The sequence below is a fragment of the Halichoeres trimaculatus genome, unplaced genomic scaffold (assembly GCF_033239565.1).
Source record: "Halichoeres trimaculatus isolate MK-OKI-2021-1 unplaced genomic scaffold, fHalTri1.1 fHalTri1_scaffold_15, whole genome shotgun sequence".
In the NCBI taxonomy this organism is placed as follows: domain Eukaryota; kingdom Metazoa; phylum Chordata; class Actinopteri; order Labriformes; family Labridae; genus Halichoeres; species Halichoeres trimaculatus.
The window spans coordinates 14312582-14340499 of NW_027437193.1; the positions used below are offsets into that span (position 1 = coordinate 14312582).

A 27918-nucleotide genomic window follows, 5' to 3' on the forward strand; every position below is an offset into this window, starting at 1 on the left:
ACCGGCAAACTGTGACCCGTTTTTAGTGGTTTCAAGGAAATTGTGCTCAATTTTTGACTGTTCTCATAGTGTCCTTAAAACTTTACGCCCGTTTGACTCTGAATTAAAACAAAACAAAACAAAAAAAAAACATTTAAAAGATCAAGATTGAAACCATACAGTTCGTAGGCGAAACCATAGACTGTATATACATATATTTTTTTACAGTCTATGGGCGAAACACGTCCCACCCATACAGTCTATGGTCCCACCCCTTAAATCTGATAATCACTCCAAGTGACCGCCCCAACATCCTAAACTATGATTGGCTATTTGCTTTGCTCGGGGCGGGACTTAAAGTACAACTGCCCAATAGGGGCTCGGTTTCAGCAGAGAGACAGTGGCTTTCTAATTCGGTGAAGCACAACTGGACTTGCCAGAAATTTAACTTGTGGAACGTTCAAACACATAACTGTTGTGTTTTATAATGAAAAAAATGAACAGAATGTACATAATAGATACTTAAATGTCAGTACACTAAGTACAAATTGATATTGGACATAGAAACGGTGAGTGAATGATAGTAACAGAGCTCTATTCAAAGTAAACCTACATATAACTGTTAGTGAGCTTCAGGGACACAGATTGACACACTTTATTCACTTTACTTCCATTTCAGTGAGAACTGGTTGATAAGTAATTTTTAGAAGTTGTGTGCACGCACAACCCTTGCAAGAGTCTCGAATTGGCTGCTTCAAACGCCTGACTAGTGTATCCTTTTATTAGTTATTTATTTATTTGCACACATACAAAGTTATAAAAGATCTGACTGTAGAAGAAATAATAAGGGTGTGTCAGGAGAGGTCAAAAAGCCACCAGGCTTATACATCACCTTTCTTAAGAAACAAGATCAAAACTCTTAAGAGCAACAGTAAAACATGTTCTAAGGCAGTCAAATAAAAAAATTATAACAGATTAATGACAGAGAAAACAAGAAAGGATTAATGGGTAAAACATTATTATTATTACCAATAATAGTAATACAATGTGAACATACAATGAGAACACACTTCTTGAATTAAATGTGATGAAAGATTATTTTTAAAGATTTCTAAATATAATCAGCTTTTATCAACATGTATTCAGCATCCTATATGTGTACACCACAGGATATGACAGAAAACTTAGTTTTTGGTTTTGAATTAAGGAAAATAAAGATGTTCAACCTGTCTGGTAAGATATGAATGGACCCTTGCATCTTGAACATTCCTAGTTACCACTTTTCCCTCCACCTGTTGTGCAGCAGCTGTTAGAAGCTTCTAAAATGACACTGCAGTTAAACACTTTTTTTTTATCGCAGATGGCCTTGTTTGCTTTCGTAGATCACATAATGGTGGCTATATTAATATCAGTCTGTTTCATAACCACTTAGAAACTTCTCAAAGGAGCTGGAAGTTGAGTCACCGTGCACGAAAGGTAACATGGAAAAGAGAGTAATGCCTGCCAGCTAGTTAAATCAGGCGACCTGAGCTTTACTACTTTCACATTTGCCACCTGATAAAGCCTCCTGCCAATTAGCTAGTCTGTTTGAGCTGCATGAGTTTCAGTCTCTGCCTCTGATGCCAGTTCTGCACTCAAACTGTCTGCCCTTAACATCCACCTGCAGGCTCATGCTATAGAGGGTTTAGGATGTTATGTCATCACTCCTTAATTTCTGCTTTTTGAGATAATCTGCAAGGAGATTTGGAGCCGAGGTGTCAAACACAGTGTTCTGCTGCATTAAAGTTTTGATCCATACAATGTGAGCTGACTGAGGAATACGCATTATTTCTACCTGCATTTTTTGATTTCACATTTAAATCTGTGACTAAGCTGCTTTCCTGTCTGACTACTGATGTTTATTTTTAGAAAATCATTTGTTGCATGATGACCTGAAAAACATCAGTAACCACTGCATGATGAAAGCACTGAATGAGGAAATTAAAGTGACTCCTCAGAGGTTGAGAGGTACAGCGTGTCTTAGAGCTGTGCACTGAGAAACCTTGAATTAAATGAATACTTTCCAACGAATCTAAGTTTCAAAAAGCACATCAGGACAGGATAGATTTAGTTTCTTTATGTTTATTCAGCTAATGCATTTTTTTTACAGTATTATGTACTGAAAACAGGTCATTCCATTGCTGTCACAGCTGAGAGGAAACTGAGTAAAATTAGATCAGCTGCTAAAATGTACATCAATTACTCAATGTATCCTGTTAAAAATAAAACACTAAATACAATGATATAAAAAATAAAAGCACTTGACCACCCTGTAAACGTGACACACCGTCTCTTCCAGGTTTTCAATGTGATTTTGGCACCCACAGATGACTGACGCAGGGGATTGCACAAGGCTTCACCTTTTATCTCGCTTCACAGTTAGCATAAAAACTGAAAGTCCTCTTTTTCAGCTGCAATCAAACAACTAAAGAAGTTACATCACGTCTGTCTCCCCTTAAATAAATATCAGGCCGTCTGTGATGTTTGCACCATACACGCACACACACACCCACACACGCACGCACACCCTGTAAAATAAATAAAGAGGTCAGTCCAGATGTATGTCATGGTTATGTCCGTATAAATCTGACGCTCTGTGTCTGCAGTTCGATGTCTGATCCTCGGCCAGTGCAGCTCTGCGTCATGCTACAGTGCTTCAAACGCTCCGGTCGTCAGCAGCCAGACAGCTGTCAGAGGACTCTCAGTGCACTTGACAGGCTTTGTGTAAGTATTTGTCAACATGTAAGAGGCAGATTCGGCATCTCCTCTGTGTGTTTATGTGTGATTATGTGTGTGTAAGTGAGTGAGATGAGACACGGCGACCACACAGCGATGATGGGCAGTCAGCTGCTGCTTAGTCCAGACTCTCCTCGGTCCTCCCTCCTCCCTTTCTCCTTTGTGAGAGAACATAAGACATGAAGAGGCTGTCAGTGAGGGGAGTGGACATGAGGAGAAGTTACAGAAGAATTGACTGACGCAGGGATTGTTCCGCACCTGATGGATGTGTGTGTCAGGTCTGGCTGTAGCACAGATTTCACAGCCGGGACGTGATGGCTTATTGATGAAAGTGCATGAGGGACAAGCCCACTCAGTCTGCTGAGGGGATAGGAGTTGAAAGTATTAAAACTTTAAACTTTTACTCAAAGTCAGACAAAGTTCACACACTTTTTCCCCCATCTCTCTGTGCTTTCAGCTTCTTTAATGTTGAGGCAGCAAAGTGTAAAAGAAACTCCTTAAGACCCACAAGTTCCTATGATAATTACAAATCTATTACTGTTGGCAACAAACTTTGCAAACTATACACCAGAAAAGAGCCTGGTTTAACAGTCACTTATGGCTTTTTTGCTTTCATTTAACCAATTTCAGTGGTTAAACGCTCGTCTTGGTTTGTCGGCATAGAAGTATCTCTGACACTGGAATTAAAGATGCCTTTTGGTCATTTATTTCCAACGACAGCAACTTAAATCACATTTTATTCACTCTTCAGTGACAGTTGACGTTCTCTTCCCATGAAGCTGATGTAGTTTGAAACTGTCTTCAGCTCTGCAAGCATTTCATCTTGGCAGCAATGTCTTTCAGTCGTTGCTGCTTTGCAAAAGTATTTTGGCGTGTTACTGCCCCCTTCTGATGATAAAGGGAAAAGCATGAGTCACCAGAGCGGTCACTTTCATTCACTGACATTTTGTGTGCAAGAGATGGAGAAAAGTTGCCTCACTTGGAAATATTTCTCCATAAAAGGAAAATGAGTTTGCAAATTAATGATTTGAGTTTGAGCATGATAATTTTTCAGATTTTGTATGACTGTGGACCTCTTATTTTTAAACAAACAACCTAGAAAGTGTTTCCCCTTTTTTTTCTCTTTTTTTAATTTATGATTTTTCAGGTCCATACAATAGATAAATATACAAATCATACTTCTCAATTAGCCGTCTGTCAATTAACTATTGTATTCAACAGCAAAAAAAAAAAAAAAAAAAAAAAAAAATTCCCAGACTTGGTAAGCCGTAACAAAGCATGTAAGGACTAATAAGGCATTCAGTGAAATATTCATTTAACTATTTTTCAAATACAGCAAAAGTAGAGCAGGAACTTTAAACATACAAAAACACACATATATAAAATGTTGGGGTAAACCTCAAAGACACTTCCCTCTAAAGGGGGAATACAAAATAAAACAAAAAAAGGGGACACAATACATCTACTTTAAACAAATGATGGTCTTATTGTTGTGATATATATTATCCATCTTTCCCATCTTTTAAAGAAAATCCTTTGTTGCGGTCTCAAAGCAAAGGTAATCCTCTCCATTTTAAAAATATCATAGATAATATCAATCCATTCTTCCACAGTAGGTTTCCCAGGTTTTAACCACCTCCTAGTAATAGCCAAAGTGTTTCCATTTTGAACAGCTTACAGATATGTCCAACTAAGAGTAAAAAACAGAATATTTTCAGTCTGTAAATGTTGCTAAAATAACTTCATAGTTAAAATATTCTCTCTCACAGTGAAGGCGAATATTCTGACTCTGCATGCAACCTGAAAGATACAACCCAGCACACACTGATATACAAAAAAAGCATAAAAGATCTCACTGTGGAAACACAAGTTCATTTAAAAATAGAGACTGCGGGATTTTCTTAAAAAAATAAAAAGTCAACTTTTACAGGTGTAACGTAAGTCAGGCTGGGACCTGGTTTCGCAGCTCTGACCTAGTCTCCAACTTTAACCCCCCCAAGGAAGGAGAGGTAATAAAGCAAGTTTTGGAAAAACAGACCTCTGCGCTAAAAGTGGTTTTCTCCCCAAGTCTGCCTCATCCCTTCCTCTGATGTTTGCAAGACTATAAAACATTAAGACATCGCTGTAAATTCGAAGACTTTTTGTTGACACCTGGCGGACATGTGAAACTGTACAGACATCCTTCTCTCAGGGAGAGGCTGGAGAGACCTCTCAGCCTCCACCTAGTATCTTGTGACCCTTGACCTTTCTCTCTGGGAACAGGAGAGAAGGAATGCCAGGAGAAGATCTGCTCCCCACCTTCTCCTCAAAGACAAAGACTCTTTAATTCACACAGTTGAGAACAGCACAAAAATGATGTTTTTACACCAAGACTTACATGTACATCTTCACCTTTGCAAACATGTACTGTGTAATGAGAATCATTGATAATGTGTGTGTGAAAACTGCTGTCTTTCCATTGTAACATCTTGATTTTTATTTTATTGGGTTCTTAAAGAGGAAAACCTATCATGTTTAGTCTTGATGTGAAGCTTAAATCATAAGAAATGTGATTTTGACTATTACATGTAGGAATCTCTTTACAGCTCAAAGTTATAGTTAGTTAGTGATCTCTGGAACAATCTGATCCACGTGCAGAAAGATGAGATGTGAAGGGGCGTCAGCCTAAAGTGACCTCACTGACTCGGCGGGAAAAGCTGAGTAAAACTCCACACCAGAACAAGAACATTGGCTCTTGCTCTTTTCTCTTCACCCTTCTACACGAAGGCTCTGGCTCTTCCTTCTAACCTCCTTCCAGGAGGCTAGGCTCTCTTCTTCTACCCTTCTACACGAAGGCTCTTCTCTTTCCCTCTACTTCTTTCAGAAGGATCTTCTCCTTCTGCTCCTCAACTGGCAACGCACATGCCAACTCTAAGCTCATCACCGGCTCCAGACTCTACAGGCTGAGACGCAAGTCACCTCAGCCCGACTGCATCCAGTCATCTATCGGTGCCTGGGTCTCTCCCTGAGACACCCAGCTGATCGACGGGGATTCCCCCTCATGTGCTGACGTCAGGAGACGAGCGCTGCTCACTGCTTTCCCTGCGGTGATTCAACTTTGGAACTCTGCCAAAGTTTCAACCCGACGCCCGGCATCATCGCCGTTGTTCCAGCCGCTACTGCCGCTGTGAGAATCGACTCTACGGACTCAACTCATCGGACATCACCTCCGTGACGCTCAGATGACCTGCAGCAGGCCTCCAGCCTCTCCATCACCCCTCAACGGACATCCGCAGACATCTGCAGCGGGACCCAGCCACCTCTGTCGCCCCCTCCACTCTCACCATCGGCCTCAGAACTTGTGTAAGACAATCTTGCATTCACTGGTATATCGTGGTCAATGCCCCAGAGATCTTGGGTGGGTTAGTTAGTTTATGCGGGTTGGTTTATGTCATTTTACTCCCTTTACTCCGGTTTTTATGATCAGTTTCACTTTCCATTCATCGATGCATTTATCCTTTTATATCTTTCACCTGTTCATTTATTCATGCACACTTTTCCTCTTTTAGTTAGTAAATAAACTTTTCATATATAAAGAAATTGCTTCTGTCTTTGTGTGGTTGAAATTAACGGCCTCTGTACACCGTTCAAAAGAATTCACGTTTGATGTAGCGGCCTTTTGATATTGAGACCTGATAATTAATAATTCTATGAATTATTAAATCACAAATTCTTACAGTAAACCTTTCTAGAGTTTCCCTGTTTTCTCCAAAACTGGGTGGTGCCCCGACTTAAATTTAAACTCGCATATTGTAAGTTTAAATGTCTTTTGAAAGTTATACTTTCGCTCCGGTGGAATGCTGGCATTCTGCTGTAAATAATTAACTAGTCATTCTTTGACACCGATTCACGCTACAGTATTTTGGTGCCCCGCGCGAGGGAACGAAACAAGCTGTTAATTACGTAAAAAAGGCTGTAATTTCTTTAATTCCTTCCACACAAACTTCTCCTTCTATCTCTGAGTCCTTTCCTGCAGCCGCTGCGCTGAGTTGTGTGTGTGCGTCAGTTGCCATAGTAACCGATACCGCTTGAGCCCGCGGTATGAAACTTGATTTAAACACTGTTAAATTAAGTTTTTGAAATTATTAAGGGTCCCAGTTGATACTGGACCGAAGTTACTGGTCTGTGAATTTTGTTTCTCTTTGTAGAACTTTTTAAAAGTGATCACTGTCTCTGCATGTTGTCAAATCTTGGATTTGCATTTGCATTTATTTAATTAAATAGGCCTAGAGTCGAACCCAGCGTTGTCACGAATATCTGAAGCGTCTGGGCGTCCACTCAATCTCCGTGTTGAAATATTGACGTAGCTAATCAGTGTTTTAACGAGCCGTACCAACACGGCTGGAGAATTATTCTCTGCGCACGTTTAAACTGCGTTAGAAAGGAGTGAAAACCAGTCACTGTACTTTTGTGTTGGGTGTGTTGTACAAACTCGTTTACTCAGATCCACAACCGTGAGGTGTGGAGTTTGTTGTGTTAAGCTGTAGAGTCTATGACAGGCTGAGTTAAAGCTTATTTCACCCGGAGCTTGATTCTTGGAGATCGCCAGGATCGCCATTTTGAATTGTGGGCGTGAACTTTCGGAGGCCAGTCCGGAGTTGTATGCGTCATAGCTCCCCCTCCCGTGACGGAGTCAGCAGTAGCATTGCTAAGCTAACTAGCAGCAACCGCTAGCCAAAGCTAATGTTACTTTATTTTACTGGTTTTGCTTTTGCTTCAGTTCTAATTGCTGTTGCTTGCTGCTAAAGTGAATCAAAGCTAAACTTTTACACCAAGCTGTGCTTGTTTTCTGCCGTTTTGCTTCCTGTGTTTAAGAGTTACTGCCAAGTAACACTATTTTTGTTGCTTTAAATCATTTTAATGGATAGAGCTATCATCTTTAAACTATACTAGCACTTGAAAGCCAATTGCGCCCTCTTGTGACCAATACATGATACTGTTCTAAGCAAATGTTCTAAATTCTGTGGTGCTAAATCAGAGTAACTGAATCACCATTGTAATTAAATCACCTTAGAGTTGTTTAATTAAATTGTGGTAACTTTAAAGTTATTAAATAACTTTATCAATCTAAATTTAGAAACAGTTGTGAATTATAATTGCACTTTTGGTGCCTTTATTGACTTTTTCTCTCGATTAAGCAAACAACTCTGCCCTAAGCCTTTGTTATTTTATCCACTTTCAGGATTTTCATTTGATAAGACATGGTCTTGATTAAATAGGACAATCATAAACAATCTTTGATTTTCTTTAATTAAGATAACTTGTCTTTGGTTTTATTTTAAGTCCAAAGTACAGATCCAGATCAATTCGTTAAAGCAGGAATTGACTTGTGTAACCAATATATACATTTTAATCAGCTTTTCAGCTTTTTAATTGGGTGAAGACTTTAAGGTACAACCTACTTGTTCTTGATCCTTTTCAAACAATCAACAATATTTATTGTGTTAGATTGATTAATTAAATAAACTTTACTGGTGTAAAGAAATTATTTTATTTAATCAATTTCACAATTGTTGGCACACAAAATTCAAAATTCAACTTAACTGATCACTCTACTCATTAGGATTCTAAATCCTTTCCAAACAATTAACAACAATCACTTTGTCGATTAATTAATTGAATAAACTTTTTGGTGTTAACTAATTGTTTTATTTAATTAATTTCTCAGTCAATTGTACACAAACTTTAAAAGGCTACTTGGTCTATAACTTTGTATACTTTAAATCTTTTGCAGAGCAATTAACAGTAGTTACTGTGTTTGATTAATTTATCAAAATAAGCTTTATTTGTGTAAACAATTATTTAAATACATCAGTTTAAATAATTATATACAAGCATCAATTTACAACTAAATCTGTACCCCCACAGATTCTAGTTCGTTACAGACAATAAAAAGGCTTTTTTCATTTCCTTTTTATTATTGTTGTTTTGTGCAATTTTCACAGCTGAACCTGAAATCATTCATGAAGTCAACTTGCACATTACATCTAGTTGTTCTAGAAATTGCTATCCTGCACTAATAGCTAGCCGTAAAAGCTATTCTTTGAACAAAATCATCAGTTTCTAGTTACTAAACCACTACAGGGCTTAATCTAAAAATGGCTAAAATTCTAGGAAACTTGAAAACCTTGGAACAATTTGTGAACTACATGACTAAAGATCTGATTCCAGGATTCGCAGACACAGTCAGAAATGCTAAACTTGAAAAACTTAACAACATAGCAGAACTTATGAGTGAAGATGAGAGCCAAACTCTAAAAAATAAATCCCTAACCGAAATGTTAGGTGGTATGTTTTTAAATTTGGTGGCACAGACTAGCCGTGAGCTAACCAGTCTGAAAACACAACTCAGTAACACCGAGTCTCATTTACAAGCAGTTGAGGCTTGTTGTGTTAATGCCGTGACCCGGCAGAAAAATGCAGAAGTGCGTCTTGCTGATGTGTCACTGGAATTACTCCAAACACAAGCACAGGTAGCTGAGCTGACAGCAGAACCTGATCCAAAAGACATGTCGCTTCGTGACAATTTTGCAGTCTTAAAAGCCAAAAATGAAGAGCTAACCCAAGCTCTTGCTTCAAGTAAACAAGCTTCCCTCGAACAGGGAAGAGAACTGCACAGAGCCACAACCGAACTTGTGGAGCTCAAAGTAGAGCTGAATGCAGTCGCTGATCGACCCCCTGGGGATCAATGGCTTAAAGTCAACGCTGACTACCAGAGAGCCCAACAGTTGCTACAGCAAGCATCAGACAACACTCAGAAACTCACTAACAGAATAGATGAGTTGAAAAAGGAGCGCTCTTTTGAAAGGGAGCGTGCCTACGACTTAGAAAGTCGAGTAACAATACTTAAGGAGGAATGTCATCTCCTCCAGCAACGCCATAAGGAGCAACAGGATGAGTTGGCCGACACCAAGCAGGAACTTCAACGAGCTCGACAGCTCAACAAGAAATATCTTGGTAACACCTTTGAGTCTCTTGGTTCGTACAGTCCTGACCAGAATCTTCTGCAAGTGAGCCCACAAGGACCATCTAAGACACCCCCAGTGGTTGGTCCTGAGCCCAGCTTGGGCGAAGCTCAAGTAACAGCTGCAACCTCCTCTTATGTGCCTCCACAAACAGGTGCATCCCTTCCTTATACCACCTTTCCTCATGTGGCTCAACAAACAGCTGTAACTTCGCTTTGTGCTCCTTCCCAGGCAGATACACCTCATCCTTATGCTGTCCCACAAACAACAGCATCCCTTCTTTCAGCTTCCCCACAGGTAGCTGTACCCCTTTCTTATGCCAGTCCACAGGGAACTGCATCTTTCCCTCCTCCTAGTGGACAACCAGGATTGTCCCTACAGGAACTGGATAAGATTGCTCGCAACATTCCGAGGTATGAACCGATACCTAGCGGTACCCATGACACATCTGCATACCTCAGAGATATCAACTTTCACCTGAAAAGGTTCCCACATGCGACTACAGAGGATAAGATTTATCTCATCAAATTGACAGCCAGTCGAGAGGTAAGCAACTGGATCGAGCGACAACCCGCTCGTGTCCTAGATGATTACCAAGCACTGTGTCAAGCTTTGTCTCGTGAATTCGATGACCTCAATGCTCACACTGGTTTATCAGCCGCCTTGAACATCAAACAGGCCCGGAATGAACCACCTCAAGTGTATTATTGCCGTTTGCGCAAAGCATACTTCGGGTATCGAAACGAACCCGGCATGGAAGAAGAACAACACTTCAAGACACTCTTTGTGGAAAATCTCCACCCGAATACCAGTTACCACTTGGGTGTTTCAGCCTGTCCTCGCACGCTGAGCAGTGCACAGCTACGTGAGCTAGCTTCCAAGGGCTTTGCTAAGCAGAAAGCATCGTCCTCCAAAACCACAGAACCTGCCGTCTTTAATGTGACCCGTGCTGGCCCAACTTCAAAGCTTGAAAGAGGCCATCAAAGCGGTCCAGGTTCAGGTCATCGGTTGCCAGCCAAACCGCAACACAATTCTAGGGGATATGCTACCCCTACAAACCACAGAACCCGTCCATCACCAAGTGGTTCTCCCCAAAACTCGCCACATCGCTCTCGTGACAAAACACGACCTAGGGGGGATTATAACTCTAATCCTCGCCGTAGTGACCGAGTACCCAAGGCGAAGACAAACTTTCGCTCAAAACCAAACAACTTTGAAAAAGATGATCAAAAATCTTTTCCACAAGGGAAGCAACAGAAACCAACGACCAAGTTGTGTAGCTCCCCAGAGACCAACATTGTCTTGACAGAAGAGATCCTTGATGCACTCCGAAAACTAACAATGGACAAAAAGCCAGATCAGTCTTTACGACTAGGTCGGGGTGGAAGCAGGGCTTCCAAAGCTGACCACCCTGACTATCAAACCACTCTACGCCAACAACCAGTAGGCTACATAGCACCCTCAGGTAAACCTCGACACCAGCCGTCTGAGCTAAGGGGGGAGGATCAGAACTCGTCCCAGCTCGACAGCCCCTCCCAGGTACCTGACAGCGCTATTTCAGTGGTCCACAGGAACCCAACAGGTTCCACACGTCCATCCAACAAACAGCCGTTTCGACAGCTCCTAGGTGAACTCACTGAAAAGGGTGTGGCACATAGGTTCTACCTGACCACTACCCTTGAGCGAGTGATGGTTCACGAAGCACTTGTCGATACCGCAGCTGATATCACAGTCATGTCGACCTCCTTGTTCGAAGAACTTCAGAACATTGCGCAGGAAAAAGGTCGAACTCTTCGACTACAACGCTGTTCCATGAATGTCCAAGCTTTCTCTTTGTCAGACACACACTTAAATGCAGTGACTCTCTTACACTGGACAATTGGACCTATGAAACTGGTCCATCCTGTCTACGTGTCTCCAGTGGACTCTGTCCCACTTCTCATTGGTCAGGACCTGCTTGCACGCTTCATGCCACTGATTGACTACAGACAGCTCAAAATATGGGCACAAGTGCGTCGACCCCTGCCACTCTCAATGCCACAGCAGGCAGTGGTTCAGTGTTACACTGTCGACCAGAACGTTTCGTCACCACAGCTTCTGACGATCACTTGTGGTTCACAACCACACCCTTGGTTGGGGAAAGGGGGGGTCAGAACCTTTTGAACCTGAAAAGTCCCCCAAAACTCATTTTCAGGACTCAGTTTTTCCCACCCAGCCCTCCCCACCAGTCCTTCAGGTGTCACATTTGGCATCCTCTGCCCGAGCAGCTGACGCCTCTTGTGCTACTCTTTCATGTTCCTTACATTGTGTGCCTACTTTGTCTCGCTCTAACTTCAATCAATTCATGTCTGTCACGCGCAAATGTTCTCGCGTCAAGGGCTGTCATGTTTCTGTCTCCAAGGAAAACACTTCGCCTAGGCTCGTGATTCCTCGTAGCCAAAGGGGGGTCAGACTGATGTACGCCCATGACTCACCTTGTGCACAACATTGTGAAATCAAGGCACACCACAGCCCTCCAGGACTCAGTGAGGACCAACAGGTCACTCACTAGAGTCAGGTTCAAAAAAACAAAAATGATAAAGGGGGGTGGGGCTTTTCAATAAAGATCCATACTGTGATGCTCGACATAACTAGGGATTTTAATCAACACAAATTTAGATAGGACTGACAATGTATAACGATTTTCTTTTTTTCTTCTGTACTCCAAGTGCAAAAAGTTTTAAAAGTTAGTCTAATGCCTGTTTCGTGATCACCCAGTAAGCAACAGCTTTAATGTACTGGACCCAAAGAAGACCATGGAAATCAGTAGTTAATGTTATCTTCCTATTTCATTGTTAGGGAACGATGATGCTGCTGACTCTAACCTGGCGCTTGACCACTGTAACTCTGTGACCAAAGAAAGTTCAGAAAAACTCTACAGCTTGGTTCCCTTGTTGGCCTGGGAACCTCTGCTGTTAATGCAGTCAGTTTATACAGGATTCAAAAAAATAGAGGAACTTCAAGCATTGTTTCCTATGATCACACAATGTGCAGAGATGGATTGCCAATTTTCAAATTACATGTGTAATTCTCAAAGGTACTTTTTCTTGAGTCCTTAACATCCAGTGTTGCCTTAAACCAGACCAGGCAAGCCGTGGATTTTATTTTTTTCTTTTTCAGTAGTACAAACTGACTTTGCACACACTCAAATAGTCCCTGCTCATGGGTAATGTGCTGCAAGAAACTGGCTCCTCCATAGACACCTAGCTATTGGTAGGATCTCTCCTTTCTCTATCTCTGAGCATCTTTACCAAAGCCCTGTTCCTTCCAAGCTCTCTTTTGTCTGTTCAAGCCCACTCTACTCTCACACTACACTATACACTGTATAGATGTAGATTAGTAGTTCTAGAACTCATCGGTACTCCAACGCTGTCTTTGAACATGTACATATATATGATCTTCTTTACTCAAGTTAGATTATAATTTTTTTCTCTCTCTCTCTTCCTTTCCTCTCTCTTTGTTTTTGAGTTAGGTCAATACTTTTAAGTCTCTGTTAGCAAACCACTGTGAATCTCAGAAACTTTTCAATCCAGGCATAGGTAATGGGTTAGAGGGGTACATTGACCATGTATACTGGTACATGCAATGTTGTTGTCACCTGGTTAACCTGCTCAACCTGCCAGCTGCCACGCCTTGGTTTGCCGTCCTGTCTCATTCCAGGAAGATGACCCAGATCGCCAAAAGGGGGGACTGTAACGTAAGTCAGGCTGGGACCTGGTTTCGCAGCTCTGACCTAGTCTCCAACTTTAACCCCCCCAAGGAAGGAGAGGTAATAAAGCAAGTTTTGGAAAAACAGACCTCTGCGCTAAAAGTGGTTTTCTCCCCAAGTCTGCCTCATCCCTTCCTCTGATGTTTGCAAGACTATAAAACATTAAGACATCGCTGTAAATTCGAAGACTTTTTGTTGACACCTGGCGGACATGTGAAACTGTACAGACATCCTTCTCTCAGGGAGAGGCTGGAGAGACCTCTCAGCCTCCACCTAGTATCTTGTGACCCTTGACCTTTCTCTCTGGGAACAGGAGAGAAGGAATGCCAGGAGAAGATCTGCTCCCCACCTTCTCCTCAAAGACAAAGACTCTTTAATTCACACAGTTGAGAACAGCACAAAAATGATGTTTTTACACCAAGACTTACATGTACATCTTCACCTTTGCAAACATGTACTGTGTAATGAGAATCATTGATAATGTGTGTGTGAAAACTGCTGTCTTTCCATTGTAACATCTTGATTTTTATTTTATTGGGTTCTTAAAGAGGAAAACCTATCATGTTTAGTCTTGATGTGAAGCTTAAATCATAAGAAATGTGATTTTGACTATTACATGTAGGAATCTCTTTACAGCTCAAAGTTATAGTTAGTTAGTGATCTCTGGAACAATCTGATCCACGTGCAGAAAGATGAGATGTGAAGGGGCGTCAGCCTAAAGTGACCTCACTGACTCGGCGGGAAAAGCTGAGTAAAACTCCACACCAGAACAAGAACATTGGCTCTTGCTCTTTTCTCTTCACCCTTCTACACGAAGGCTCTGGCTCTTCCTTCTAACCTCCTTCCAGGAGGCTAGGCTCTCTTCTTCTACCCTTCTACACGAAGGCTCTTCTCTTTCCCTCTACTTCTTTCAGAAGGATCTTCTCCTTCTGCTCCTCAACTGGCAACGCACATGCCAACTCTAAGCTCATCACCGGCTCCAGACTCTACAGGCTGAGACGCAAGTCACCTCAGCCCGACTGCATCCAGTCATCTATCGGTGCCTGGGTCTCTCCCTGAGACACCCAGCTGATCGACGGGGATTCCCCCTCATGTGCTGACGTCAGGAGACGAGCGCTGCTCACTGCTTTCCCTGCGGTGATTCAACTTTGGAACTCTGCCAAAGTTTCAACCCGACGCCCGGCATCATCGCCGTTGTTCCAGCCGCTACTGCCGCTGTGAGAATCGACTCTACGGACTCAACTCATCGGACATCACCTCCGTGACGCTCAGATGACCTGCAGCAGGCCTCCAGCCTCTCCATCACCCCTCAACGGACATCCGCAGACATCTGCAGCGGGACCCAGCCACCTCTGTCGCCCCCTCCACTCTCACCATCGGCCTCAGAACTTGTGTAAGACAATCTTGCATTCACTGGTATATCGTGGTCAATGCCCCAGAGATCTTGGGTGGGTTAGTTAGTTTATGCGGGTTGGTTTATGTCATTTTACTCCCTTTACTCCGGTTTTTATGATCAGTTTCACTTTCCATTCATCGATGCATTTATCCTTTTATATCTTTCACCTGTTCATTTATTCATGCACACTTTTCCTCTTTTAGTTAGTAAATAAACTTTTCATATATAAAGAAATTGCTTCTGTCTTTGTGTGGTTGAAATTAACGGCCTCTGTACACCGTTCAAAAGAATTCACGTTTGATGTAGCGGCCTTTTGATATTGAGACCTGATAATTAATAATTCTATGAATTATTAAATCACAAATTCTTACAGTAAACCTTTCTAGAGTTTCCCTGTTTTCTCCAAAACTGGGTGGTGCCCCGACTTAAATTTAAACTCGCATATTGTAAGTTTAAATGTCTTTTGAAAGTTATACTTTCGCTCCGGTGGAATGCTGGCATTCTGCTGTAAATAATTAACTAGTCATTCTTTGACACCGATTCACGCTACACAGGAATAATTCTACTTAATCGCCAGCTCTGGGCCTTTATACATGTGTGTCAGTGTCAGTGTCTGCCTTTAACCCTCTCCTCAGCCTCTATATTTTGATGTTTTGGTTGTATTGGGATGTTTCTGGGCAACATCAGACATGAGTTGTCTTTCTGGTGAGCAGGTATGTGTCAAATAACCCAGTGATCAACTAGTGCTAACATGCCAAGTCGGGTGCATGGCTCTCGAGTTCCTCATGAAGAAACGTGATACTGCAGACGTTTGCTAGGTCAGTGAATATGTTCATGTAGTCGCGGTCAGGGGCTATGAATGTTGAGTTTACCGGTAAGTGACGAAAATTCCTGCAGACCCTACCATCAAGCTATGACCTGAAGTTCACCTTTATTCTGCCCATTAGTTTTTACAAGCAGCACAGTCTTCTTACGTACCTGTGTTTTACTGGCTTTGTTGGCGTGATCATTCAGCTGCAGATTCTCAATGTCAAGAACATCTTTGATGTCGCCTGTTCTGTCACTGCCTCCACTTGTGCTCCCTGAGGTAAATGGAGAGAAGTTTGTAAAGTTATGCGTCCTCCTTAAAAAAAAAATCTGCTGTATTCTGAAGTGCTTTTCTGGTATTTTTGCTGCTCTCGAGCATGCAGAGTTTGAAGCTGATCTATGGCTACAAGGTGAAGTGTTTATATTCACATGGGATTAACAATGTGTAGAGGAAAGGATTTGAGTTTTACGGGTTGTCAAAAAATGCACTAAGAAGTCAGATATGAAGAAAAACATATTGATTATTTTCAAGATTGTCTGGCCTTTTGTTCACAAAAACAGACAGAACATGAAGTCTAGTGTGCTGTTTGTTGAAAATCTTTTGCATTATATGAATGACTGAAGGCTGAAGGCCACATCACATCACCAGGTCAGCTGACTAATTCAAGCTGTATGTCTAGAGATGCACAGTCTCAGGTTCCATCTTTAAAGTGGCTTTGATTGACACACTGTTCATTAAAAAAGGCTGCACTTGAGCCAAAGATCTATTGTTATTATATAAAGTGGTAAGAAAAACACGTAATCTGTAATAATATAGAAAGATGTGTTAGGCTCACCCTGTTTGTTGTGGGTTAGCCTGGAGGGCAGGGTGTTGTAGCCCCTCCAGTCTTGTGCTGTGGGGCCGTTTCCTGGTGGGAGAGGTGGGGCGAGGAGAGCGCTCTCCAGGTCCTGCTGGAACAGCTGGCGGGTGATGCGAGCTTGCCGAGCAGAGATCAGATAAAGGTACGCGGTATCGCCGTCTTTCTGCACCCCATAGGAAGCCAGTGACCTCGGCTCGGTGCACAAGCACTGACCGATCACCCAGCGCTGTACTCGAGGATGGAAACCGTACTCAAGGAACACCTGGAAGAAGGAAGGGGAGCGAGTTGGCAAAGAAACAGTCACTGTGTTCCTTTAGTTTTTGATTACTGGACAAATTTCTGACCTGCTGCTTAAGCGCCGCCACCGTCATGTAAGGAAAGACTTTCACGGTGACACAACACGATGATGAAACATCCTCCACGACTACGGTTAAACTGCAACACAGATACAACTTTTTAAGTTTCAACAACGCCTGGAAGACTTGGCATTCACCCCCCTCACATCAAACTGAATCCTCAGAACTTTTTCTCCCACCTAATCTCTCCGTCAGCATAGTTCTTCTCAGACAGTTGTACTGTCAGCGCTGCTTTCTGCCGAGCCAGAGTCACAGCGTGCTGTGAAGCCACCTGGGTGTCCCCTGCCTCGATTGCCCTGGCGATCTCTAAACATAACTCCTCTGAAAACAAAAGATGCAGCATTCAGGGCTGACGTTTTTAGAGCAAGTTCTGAGCAGGGACGGAGGAGAAACATGACAGTGAACACTGATACACACCAGTGAGCGGCAGTGAGGCAGAGCTCCACTGCTCTGTAGCCGCTGCTGCTGCTGCCGCCGCCGCCGCTGTGTTGCTTTGTCTGCCGTCTGATTCACATATGTTGATATTTGCAACTGTCAGAGGAAAAACAAAGGAAGTTTGTTACAAAAGTGCTCAAAAGGTATGATTGTCAACACTGACACAACAGATCTGAGTTGAATATAGCTCCACCTAGTAGTGTGTGTGTGTGACTTTTTCTATTTTGAAACGTCTATTAAAGTTTGCAGCAAAGACTTATACTGAAAGGTTAGAAAATCCTGCCGTCACAGCTTTCAAGCTGTGGCTTTATGACTCTTTTGGCTCAAAACTGTATTTATGTGTTCAATTTTGAATCCTCCCTGATTGTGTGACCAAAACCTTGAGGTAAAGTACTTTTAGTCTCGTCATTTAAGGCTCAATTACATCAACTAGTCCTTACAAGTATGACCTTCCCAGCTGGCAAAAAAAAAATCTCTTCAGTATGTTTAATAATTCGATTTACCCAACATGGCAGGCTGTTAGTTCCTATTTTTCAATTGGTCTTTAGAGCATGGTAAACAGTAGGAGTTTGAGAAAACAGTCAATATATCGGGATTTTTTGTTTGACAATATCAAAATTGGGATTCTTTGTCAAAAATCTTTTTTTTTTAATTCAAATTTTTCATTTCAGTCTTTTTTCATTAACTGGATTGGAAAAAAGTCACCACTTTCTCCCAGTAGAGGATGAAATGTTTCTCTCTGACTCATGTGATGTGAATTTTATGGGAAAATATGGCTCCTGATATAGCCTGTAGTGTAGACATTATCATCACCATATATCTTTTTTCACATGGTCTGTTGTTAAAAAAGCAAAGTACAAATCACAAAATCGTAAGAATCGCAATTTTAATAGACTCTGCACCCCAAAATTGTAACAGAATCAAATTGTGAGAATAGCATATCGTCCCAACCCTTGCAAACAGCACATAGACAGACAGATATGAGTTAGAGGAGCAAGATATTTGAATGATGCTTCTCAAACACCTGATAGCTCATGTAAACATGAGTTTATTCAACAGGCTCAAACACAATTTCATGTGTTGAGTTTTAATAGAATAACTAAGTAAACCCATTGTCAGTGGTCACACATGAGTGTGTGGGGAGGAATAAGTTAAACATTGGGTAAACTGACCTCTATGTGCCTCTCTCAGTGACGACATCACCACAGTGGCCCACTCCTCGGCTTCTCTGTCACAGCGGAAGTTGAAGCGGATGCAGTCGTGAGGCGGAGTAGCCAGGCGCATCTCGTGGCAGCGAGAAGACTTGACCTCATACTGCACCAAGCGCAGGTCGAACTCTGCAATGAACTGTAAGGTAAAAAACAACAACAGAGAAAACAAGAATCACTATAAAATGATAGTTAATCTGGGAATCAATTTTAAAGACAAGTGGTAAATTCTTTTGATTTTTTTAAACTGAAAGACTAGAAAAAATGTTGGGTGAAATTTATCTGAGATTTATGGAACAGGAATATGGACACTGAATTTTTTATGGAGGTTGAGCCAGTAAAAATGAAAGAGTCTGAAAAGTAGAGAGATTATATTGCGAAATCTGAGGAAAAGTCAGAGTTTGAATTTCGGTTTCAGAATTCTATGAGAAAAAAAGTGAATTGGAACTTTAAAGCCCAGCTCACACTACAGGGTTTTAAAAACCTCAAAAGATTCTGAAACCAGGTTGTATCACTCTTAAATCTTAAACAGCACACACTAAAGGATTTCATCAAGATTACGGGACAAGAGAGGGCGATGCACCATGTGATCCTACGTCATCTCACAAAGAGGCAGATGTAAACAAAAGCACAAAAATGGAGACTGACTGGATTGTTACAACAGGCTGAATCAGGGTCAACTCGCCTCAAGGATCCTGTAGTGTGAGCTAGAATCAACCTCCAGGGGAGAATTTTGAGATTAGGTTGAGAGTTCCTTTTTTAAAGTCAGCATCCTGACATTAATCTGAGATTGTGACTTTAAATTCAAAATATAAAGAAAAGTCAATTTTTTTCCCCAATATTGGCTTAAAAGATTTTGGTGCCTCCAATCTTTAACTATAAATATCTAAAAAAGCTCAAACTTTTAGTTTTGTGACCGAAACTATTGACTGTTTTTGTCAGTGACTCATCTGCTGACTATCATTGAGTCTTTAAAAAAAAACCTTTTGTGAATAGTAACTTTAACAATGTTAAAAGTAGGACTGGTAGATCTTCAGTGCAAGTCCAAAAATCTTCAATTCACTGCCAAAGTGTCATATACAAGAAAAGGAGCTGGTGGATTTTTGACATTTCTCTTGAAACATGAACAAATTAGTTTCCTCTTCATTGACTCAACAATGGATCACTTCATCCTTTTGGCTCTACAGTACTGTTTTCTGTACTCTGAGTGTGAAGAAGCAAACATCAAGGCTTTAGTAAAGAAGGCAGCATCAGGCTTCACAAAAACATAATTGTTGTATAACACCGCTAACAGCCTTTTCTAAATGCTCTATATGAGCCACTGAATAGGCATGGTGAAATTATAGAACAAAATGTAACTCATTCACAAGATGATTATAGAATAAAAAAGGGAATTATTCCCTAAAAACTGCAGAGAAGAAGAAAAACTCTGTCTGACAGAGAATAAATGAGTGAGTTTTGCAGAACGGAGTTTTAAAACATAATCTGCTGTTTAACATTCACTGCGGCGACAGAGAGAATCATTAGGGCGCTGCAGTCTGTTGTGGAGGGATTTGCTTTTTTACAGTGTGTGTGTGTGTGTGTACGTGTAGATATATATACACTCTGCAAAAACTGTGTGCGAGGAGTCTGCCAGCCCAGACAGCCGAGCTAAAAGAAGCCGGGATCAAAGGGAAAACCGTGCAAATCAAGAAGCCTCTCCGTCGTCAGGGGAGAATCTGTCTGACTGAGATTCTGCAGAGATGAAAAGGCGATTCGGAGCGTGTCGGGTTTTTCGGGAGACTGCACAGAGTGAAGTCGACAAACAAAGGAAAGATTTTGGAGAAAAGTTTGGAGGAGGTGAAAAAGGCAAAGTGCAATGGAGGGTCAGCTTCAGGCTTGATTGAGTATGTGAGGCTACAGCGAGGACAGACGTGGATATTCACAGTAATGACCCATGATACTGAGAGTGAGGAAAGGCCTCGTCCTTATGATGAAACATGTCCTTCAGTCTCTGAGGCATGCAGCTCTGCTGTGACCTTATATGTAATGAGTTATGGCTGGTGTAAGGTCTCTGTTTTCATTAATGGTTAATTGCAGATTAATAACATGATAGATTGTTTGACGGGCATCAAATCAAACGTGTTGTTGTAGTTTGAGGGAAACATGTTTGACTTTGTGTAGAAGTATAAGTTTATGAATAATTCCATCAGACTAAAAACAGCCAAGGGATCTTAAAGTCCTCTTTCATGATGGCATCACCGGACAAACCACCTCAAGTGTGCAGCAGACACCATCCCGCACCAAATCCTCTATAACTGTGTGCTTATATACATTAATTGAAGGTGCACTTCACCAGTTTTCCTCAAAAGGGTCAGTTAACTTGTCTCAAAGAGAATATTTCAACCTGTGAAAGCTTGTGATTTAAGGCTCCAGAGGAAATCTGTCAACTCAGAGGGCTTGAGATTTAAACTGAGCAGCACCCTCCCCGGTTGAAAAATGAAGAGTGCAGAAGTGCAAGAAGACTGCAGTGCCTCGGGTGTTCACAACAAAAGCCGAGCAGAACTTTGACAGCAGAATTTAACATGTTAGCCGGTTACAAAAACAGTTTTGGTTAGGTCAGCATTTCCCATGTGGAGACGCCATCTTTAGACTTAACTTCAATCAAACAGTTTGACAGTTTGTTAATGAACTTGTTGATTGCAGTGTGTGACAAAATAGACATTTAATTGTTAAAGGCACAGTTGGTCCAGTACCTGACACTATGGATTATGGGGAATATGCACCTGGTGTTTCGTTTCACCTTATCTTGCATTTCTGTTGAAGGTTTGAAGGTCAGGCTCGTGCCAATTGCTAATCAGTCAATCACATGGTATTAACTCAATGCATTTGAGCATGTAGACATGGTGAAAACAAACTGCTCAAGTTCAAACTGAGCATCGTAATGAAGAGAAAAGGTGAGTCAAGTGACTCTGAATGTGGCACAGCTGGTGGTGTTTGGTTGGTCTGAGTATTTCAGAAGCTGCTGATCTCCTGGGATTTTAACACACAAACATCTCTACAGTTTAAAGAAAATGGTCCCCAACAAAGAACATATCCAGTGAGCAGCAGCTCTGTGAGAGAAAATGCTTTGAGAGATCAGAGTTAAAGAGATCGGACCGAATGGTTCGAGATGATAGAAAGACAACAATAACCATTAGAGATAGACCAATTATTGACCCGGCCAATTCGGGCTGATATTCATCATTTTGCAGTATATTAGCATTGGCCTTTTTTTTTATTCTGATGGCCAATAAGAGATTAATTTAAAACTGTTTTTTTGGCTCTGATGCAGCCGCACAAATGCCTACAGTCACTACTATGTCTCCAGCTTTGTCCCACCCACAGTATCATCTGATTGGTTACACGCAGAGCCATGGCTCTGATAACAGCCAACCAGCAGTCAAAGTTTTAAGAGTTTTGTTTTTGAACTTCAAACAACGATGGTGAAAAATAAAATTACGTTTCAGTTATATTCAAATTTTTCTGAGCCTGGGAACTGTTTTACAAAGATATGGTAAAGGCTTTTAACTTCTAAAGACGTGAGCTTTGGCTGATGTGGATTTTTAAATTAACCTTGCTATTTGGGATAAGTAAGACCTGATAAGTATAATAACTAAACTTGGTCTTTGTACAGGAAGTTTGATTATTTGTGTTATGAGTTCTACAGTTCTACAGTTTCTTTTGGCAGATGCTTTTGTCCAAAGTGACGTACAACACAAGCAGGAATTTAGACAGAAGGAAAACCCTAGTTGATGTGACAAAGTGCTACAAGTTATTTGGGGGCAGGTGCTGTCATTATGTGCAAGATGATTTTTTTTCTCCATTAGTTCTTTTTTGTTCTCTATTAGTTGTTTTTTTTAATTGTTATTGTGCTCAAATGTACTGTTTTTTCACTAAAATGGGTGTAATGTTGTGATGTCACCAAAAGATGATGTGGGCAGTGTCCCCTAAAGTGGCTAATGGGTCAAAGTTTTAAAAAATGAAGTATCATGGGTCTGAGAAGCAGAAATGTAATGCCTACATATGTGGACATGGGGTTTTAAAGGCAGGGTTGGCAGTCCTGAGAAACTAGCATGAATTTGAATGTAGCATCTTGTCACAACTCCGCCTAGCCCCTCCTCCCCCTCCTCTTGGAGCTCCTCCGAAGCAACGCCCCCCCCTCACATGCACAAGCTCAGCTGATTCACGACTATGATTGTGAATGACTGAAAGACGGACTCAGCACATCATTTTATGTTTTACACGATGTCGAGTCATGTCTCATTTAGAGGTAAGGAAACACCAAAACATTAAAACGTAAAGCGAAAAAACAAATAAACAAACGTGATTTTTGTTAGTACTCGCAACTGTCATGCTAGCATTATCTACTTTTACCTGTAACATGATATCAGGAGTAAAGCTATAATACAGATAGTACATGTACATTTTCTCTAGGACTTAACAAATATCACAATTTTTTTTTGCTTGCCAGAGCCCCTGTGGTGAGAGTTTATTAGACTCTGATCCAGTCTACAGCCCAGAGCCAAGTACCTCATCTGGTCAGAGGGGACAGGCCCGAGGTTGAGCAAGAGGGGCAGTAGTTAGAGGCAGGGAAACAAGAAGCAGAGGAGGCAAAGGCAGGGGTCGTGGAGCAAGAGGAGCAGTAAACCTCCAGCAAGAAGACATTATACAGGTCGAGACCATGGCATCACTTTTCAAGCCTTTGACTTCTTTGAGTTGTCTCCATTGCTGAAACACTGTTCCAATGTTGACTCTTGTTTTCGCCCTGGCTTTGTCCAATTTCTTTCTAGTTTTGGCCTTTTCAGTCTTCGTCTTTCTTTTCATGCCCAATTTATTCAGAGGAGCAGTTACCAGTGATCTGCCATTCTGCTGGGTGCGAATCTGTACACCCCTAAACTTGGGAACACGCACCGAGTCAGGGGCAGTGAGTGCCGGTGAAATGTACAAGCAGGAGGAGGGCAAAACGGCAGGATGGGATTTGATTGGTTTAACAGATTGGATCCTGATCAATGTGATTGGCTGATGTTTTCCTGGGTTTTCTCCTACTGCAGATAGCGAATATTATTCGCTCTCATTTATGAACACATCATGTGTTGCTTGCCATTGGGACATATAGATAATTTTAACCAGTATAACAAAAAGAGTATCTAAATGAAACTACTAATCATACCTTCAAGAGGTTAAATGAAGTTAAGTGTTAGAGTTTGTTTTATTTGACAACAATATCTTCAATTTTACCACAAATTAATATAGGCTTCAAATATCATTTATTGGCTTCCTTGACAACTAATAATTGGTATCAGTATCAGCCTTGAAAAAAACATATCGCTCTATCTCACGTGACGACTCGTTACAACCAAGGTGTGCGGAAGACTGTCTCTGAGCACAACACATCGAACCTCAAATCAGATGGGCTACAGCAACTCAGCCAAGAACCAAGGTATGCTCAGGCTACAATTCACAAGTCTGGTGAGTGAGTATATGTTCAAACTTCACTACTTAACTATAGCTTCATGTTAAGGACTTAAATGGAATTTCCCAATTACCATGAGTTCATCATGGGACATTTCATGAGAGAATACAATGAAAGGGAAATAATTTCAATCATGAATTTCTATGAGAGAATACAAGGTCATTATCTGTCTGAACCTGAAGATGGTCTCCAGTTTTACCCATCTCTGAGGTTATTCAGAGAAAGCAGTGTATCTTGCTCCAGTTATGAAGGTTAGTACTTCTTAACCAAAGAAAGGTAAACCAACTTTTAATTCAGAAAGTCGTCCACTCTGTTGCTTGTTGTGGGTTAAGAAGTGTATAACTTTGTCTGAACTGGTAGAAAGCCATCTGCTGCAGGTACTTACACCTGCTTGCCTTTGTGCGTGGGTTTAAAAATGGATGTGTGTGGTATCAGCACCTCCCTACTGCTTCCTATCTATATGTTATTTATATCTCAGTGTTATAGTCACCATTCATACTATGAATTGTAATTATACCATCAAGATAATTCATAATTAATTAACTAAGTAATAGTTAGTTACTATTAATGCTAGGGCTGGGTATTGTTAAGAACCGATTTGATTTCGATTTTGATTCGATTTTGATTCTTTAGGTTGCGATTCGATATTGATTCCAATGCTTCGATTATGAAATTTCTCAACCTTCTCTTGATAAATATCCCACAAATTCTCTGTGTGGCTCAGATCAGGCGTGTTGGCTGGCCAATCAAGCACAGTAATGTGTGACTGACTCTTCTGGTAGAGGGTGCCCATGATCGTCTACTGGACAACTGTCCAGTCAGCAGGCTCCCCTCATGAATATGGTCACCTGTACAAAACTAGATGGGATGTGGGTCAGTTATATAGAAATACCAGTTTACTTAAGCTTGACATTAAATATTCTGATCTTCTGAGCTATTTTGAGCTGTCGACCATAGTTTTGAAATGGAAACAGCAAAATCAAAATAATTGTAGTTGTTACACATTTAATGAGGATGAAACAAAGCATGACTCAATTAAACTACCTGAGGAATATATATTAATATATTTGATCAAACACTAGTTTCTTAACATGGATGTTACCAAGAAAATGTGGTTCAAAGTATTATCCTCATTTAATCCACCACATGTTTCGTTCTTGGGTTTTATGCAGCATAAACAATAACAGCATCCCTCTACTCAATCTACGTGCAAGTTTGAAAGGGTTGGATAATACAGACACAAAGTTAAAGTGAAAACACAAAACTTCCTTTCATAGAGTTTTGCAGACAAAGCATTTCTTTTTTGAGGTTTTCCTGTTTGTTTATAACTCACTTAGGAGAGTTACAGCCACATGAATAGAGTTTAGAAGCTAACCAAGGATGAAAGCTTCACCTGTACTGAGCAGCAGCATACTGATGTATGCTACTGTTGATCGTTGAACACCATGAGGAAAGTATTAGGTGCTTTTATGGTTCCGTGCTTTAAAATCAGCATGTATTTATTTAACACTGGTGTCTGATTCTTGATGCTACATTTTCAGATACTGAGAGCCAAGAAAATGGCGTGTACGGGCCCATGCTAAAACAGGAATAAAACATTGTTCGGTCAGCTGATTGGTCACGGTAATCGCAGAATGTCAACAGTGATAAATGCTCCAAACACACAGGTGTACATAAATGTGTTACATCTTACCACACTGCGGTTTCCGCTCGTATCTCGCAGCGCTAGTCGGAACTCTCCGGCCCGGCTCGGGTCCATGCTTAGCTGCAGCCGCAGAGCTTCGCTGCCGACCCCCGGGAGGCACAAGGGCCGGATCCCCGAATGGCACACTGAGACCCGGACTGACATCAAAACAGTGCTGCAGCAAGCCGTGAGACCTGGTCCGCTGCATGCAGCCTGCTGGGATGAGGCAGATACCGGGGCTGGAGGAGCCCAGCCTCCAGAGCTGAGTGCCATGTTGCGGGCACTCAGAGGCGGGGTGAGGGTGTCTGAAGCCCCGCGGCAGGTGTTACTTCTGCCCGCTGTTCCGGTTCAGTCTATAAGGTCCACCTGACGCCGCTGAGACCAAGTTTCTTTACGGAGAGGCTGTGGGTGTCTCCACGCCCCGAAATTTCTTCCATATCGACCCGACCCACGATAGACACGGAGCGACACGAAACCAAAACAGGAAGCACCGCGGTACCTCTCTTATTTATGTCCGTGGAGAAACACGGCACTGAAACATTTATATTGTTGAGGAAATTTCAGGAAACTTGACCACTTGAAGAGGAAAACCCATGGAAACCCAGAAGGCTTAAATTGAAAAATAAAATAAAATAAAATAAAATAAAATAAAATAAATTTTATATATATATATATATATATATATATATATATATATATATATATATATATATATATATATATATATATATATATATATATATATATATATACATACATACATACATACATACATACATACATACATACATACATATATAATAATAATAATAATAATGAATAAATAAATAAAAAAATAAAAAATAAAAAATAAAAAAAATACATAGCTCGGTCAACGAGAAGTGTAACAATCAACATGGATGCGTAGTGTAACCCAAAGTCAATTCTAGCAGACCACTTTGTGTGTTCAGTTATAATTTCAGAGCTTGCATCTGATAAGCCAGTTTGTTCAGCTTAGTTCAGGATGCAAGCAACAGTCTCAACTGTTCGAGGAAACAGGAACGTGTATCTGACTCAACTCACACTGGAGCTACACTGTCTGTGCATACATATAACTTAAAGGCCATATGCAGGTTTTTGAATGCTTGACACATAATTCAATTCACAGAGGGAAACAAGGTACAGGCATAGCCAGTATGAAAGCTCCACTGAATTTATTACAGAAATCAGAGATTAAAATTTACCTATGTGGAATTATAAATATTTTTTGAATATAGATCTTAAACTTGGGGTATCAGTGATGACAAATAAAATATTAGATATAAAATATCACATATGCAACAACTTCTGCTTGTATGTTTAACCTTGTAGAAGCAGTGTCAAACTGAGGTGGCCAATCCAGGATGCAGATCTTTGTTGGGATGGATTTCTCAGAGAAACCAACAAAGCAAAATAAACAAACAAAAAAATGCAACATTTATGATTAAAAAATGAGAAAGATAGCTAATTATATTTAAACTATTTAAGTATTTCCTCCTTTTTGGAGGGTGGTTAGGCAACTTTAGAGGGACAAAAAGGGAGAAATATTTTAGGAGAGGTATGACATGCACCAAATCATACCTGGACCAAGAATTGATGCTGCAACCAAACAACACTGATGGGGTCCTCTGTACATGGGAAGGCTACCTTACAAATAGGCTCAAGCAGCTGTCCCTACAAAACAGCTCATCAAACAATGCCCCCCCCCCCCCTTTTTTTTTTCAAATTGCTATAAAGGCTACTCAAAACCGGATATTGTCCAGTGTCAGTAATAAACTGTCTACATATAATTAAGCCAAATAAAAGGGTACTAAATTATGGTGTAGGGAGGTGTGTATTGCTGGAGTGATTATAAAATAATATCTTGTTATATTTAATACACTTTAAACAAGCTGTTTATCACAGGATTTATGCTACATATTTACTCTTTTTTAATGACTTTACTTGAAACCTTGGTTGTCTGTGTTAAGCGCTGTGCTCCATCTGTAAACATTAATCATTTAAAAAATGTTGATCAAATAAGGGCTTTTTCAAATCTTTGTAGGAAAAAATATAATCACAAATTGTATTTAAAAAAGCAGTCTGATTTATAAGTACCCACTAACTTCAGCTGGTAACATGCAGGGTCATGCTTAAAGGTTAATACATAACAAA

At 40.9% G+C, this 27918-nt stretch overlaps 1 protein-coding gene across 2 annotated transcripts; it reads right to left on the minus strand.

Moving 5' to 3' along the window:
• Window positions 1–2084: 2084 nt before the first annotated feature.
• sharpin (SHANK-associated RH domain interacting protein) lies at window positions 2085–26260 on the minus strand. Of its 2 annotated transcripts, none has more exons than XM_074687822.1 (9): window positions 25756–26260; window positions 18533–18707; window positions 17343–17456; window positions 17105–17246; window positions 16914–17004; window positions 16546–16831; window positions 15881–15984; window positions 3013–3111; window positions 2085–2912 (listed from the first exon to the last, which is right to left on the minus strand). In XM_074687822.1, exons 1-9 carry the CDS (start codon window positions 26017–26019, stop codon window positions 2862–2864), a joined length of 1326 nt encoding a protein of 441 aa, XP_074543923.1. In that variant the 5' UTR covers window positions 26020–26260; the 3' UTR covers window positions 2085–2861. The 2 variants fall into 2 exon arrangements, with proteins under 2 accessions (XP_074543923.1, XP_074543922.1); XM_074687821.1 differs by having other exon boundaries at window positions 3013–3114.
• Between the last annotated feature and the right edge of the window lie 1658 nt (window positions 26261–27918).

Bases quoted from the DNA above. Each gene is read 5' to 3' on its own strand.
- sharpin (XM_074687821.1), bottom strand. From the start codon at position 26,019: ATGGCACTCAGCTCTGGAGGCTGGGCTCCTCCAGCCCCGGTATCTGCC. The intron at 18,708-25,755 runs GTAAGATGTAAC...TTTACCTTACAG, and splicing joins CGAGCGGAAACCGCAGTGTG to TTCATTGCAGAGTTCGACCT. The intron at 16,832-16,913 runs GTCAGAAATTTG...TCCTTCTTCCAG, and splicing joins TGGCGGCGCTTAAGCAGCAG to GTGTTCCTTGAGTACGGTTT.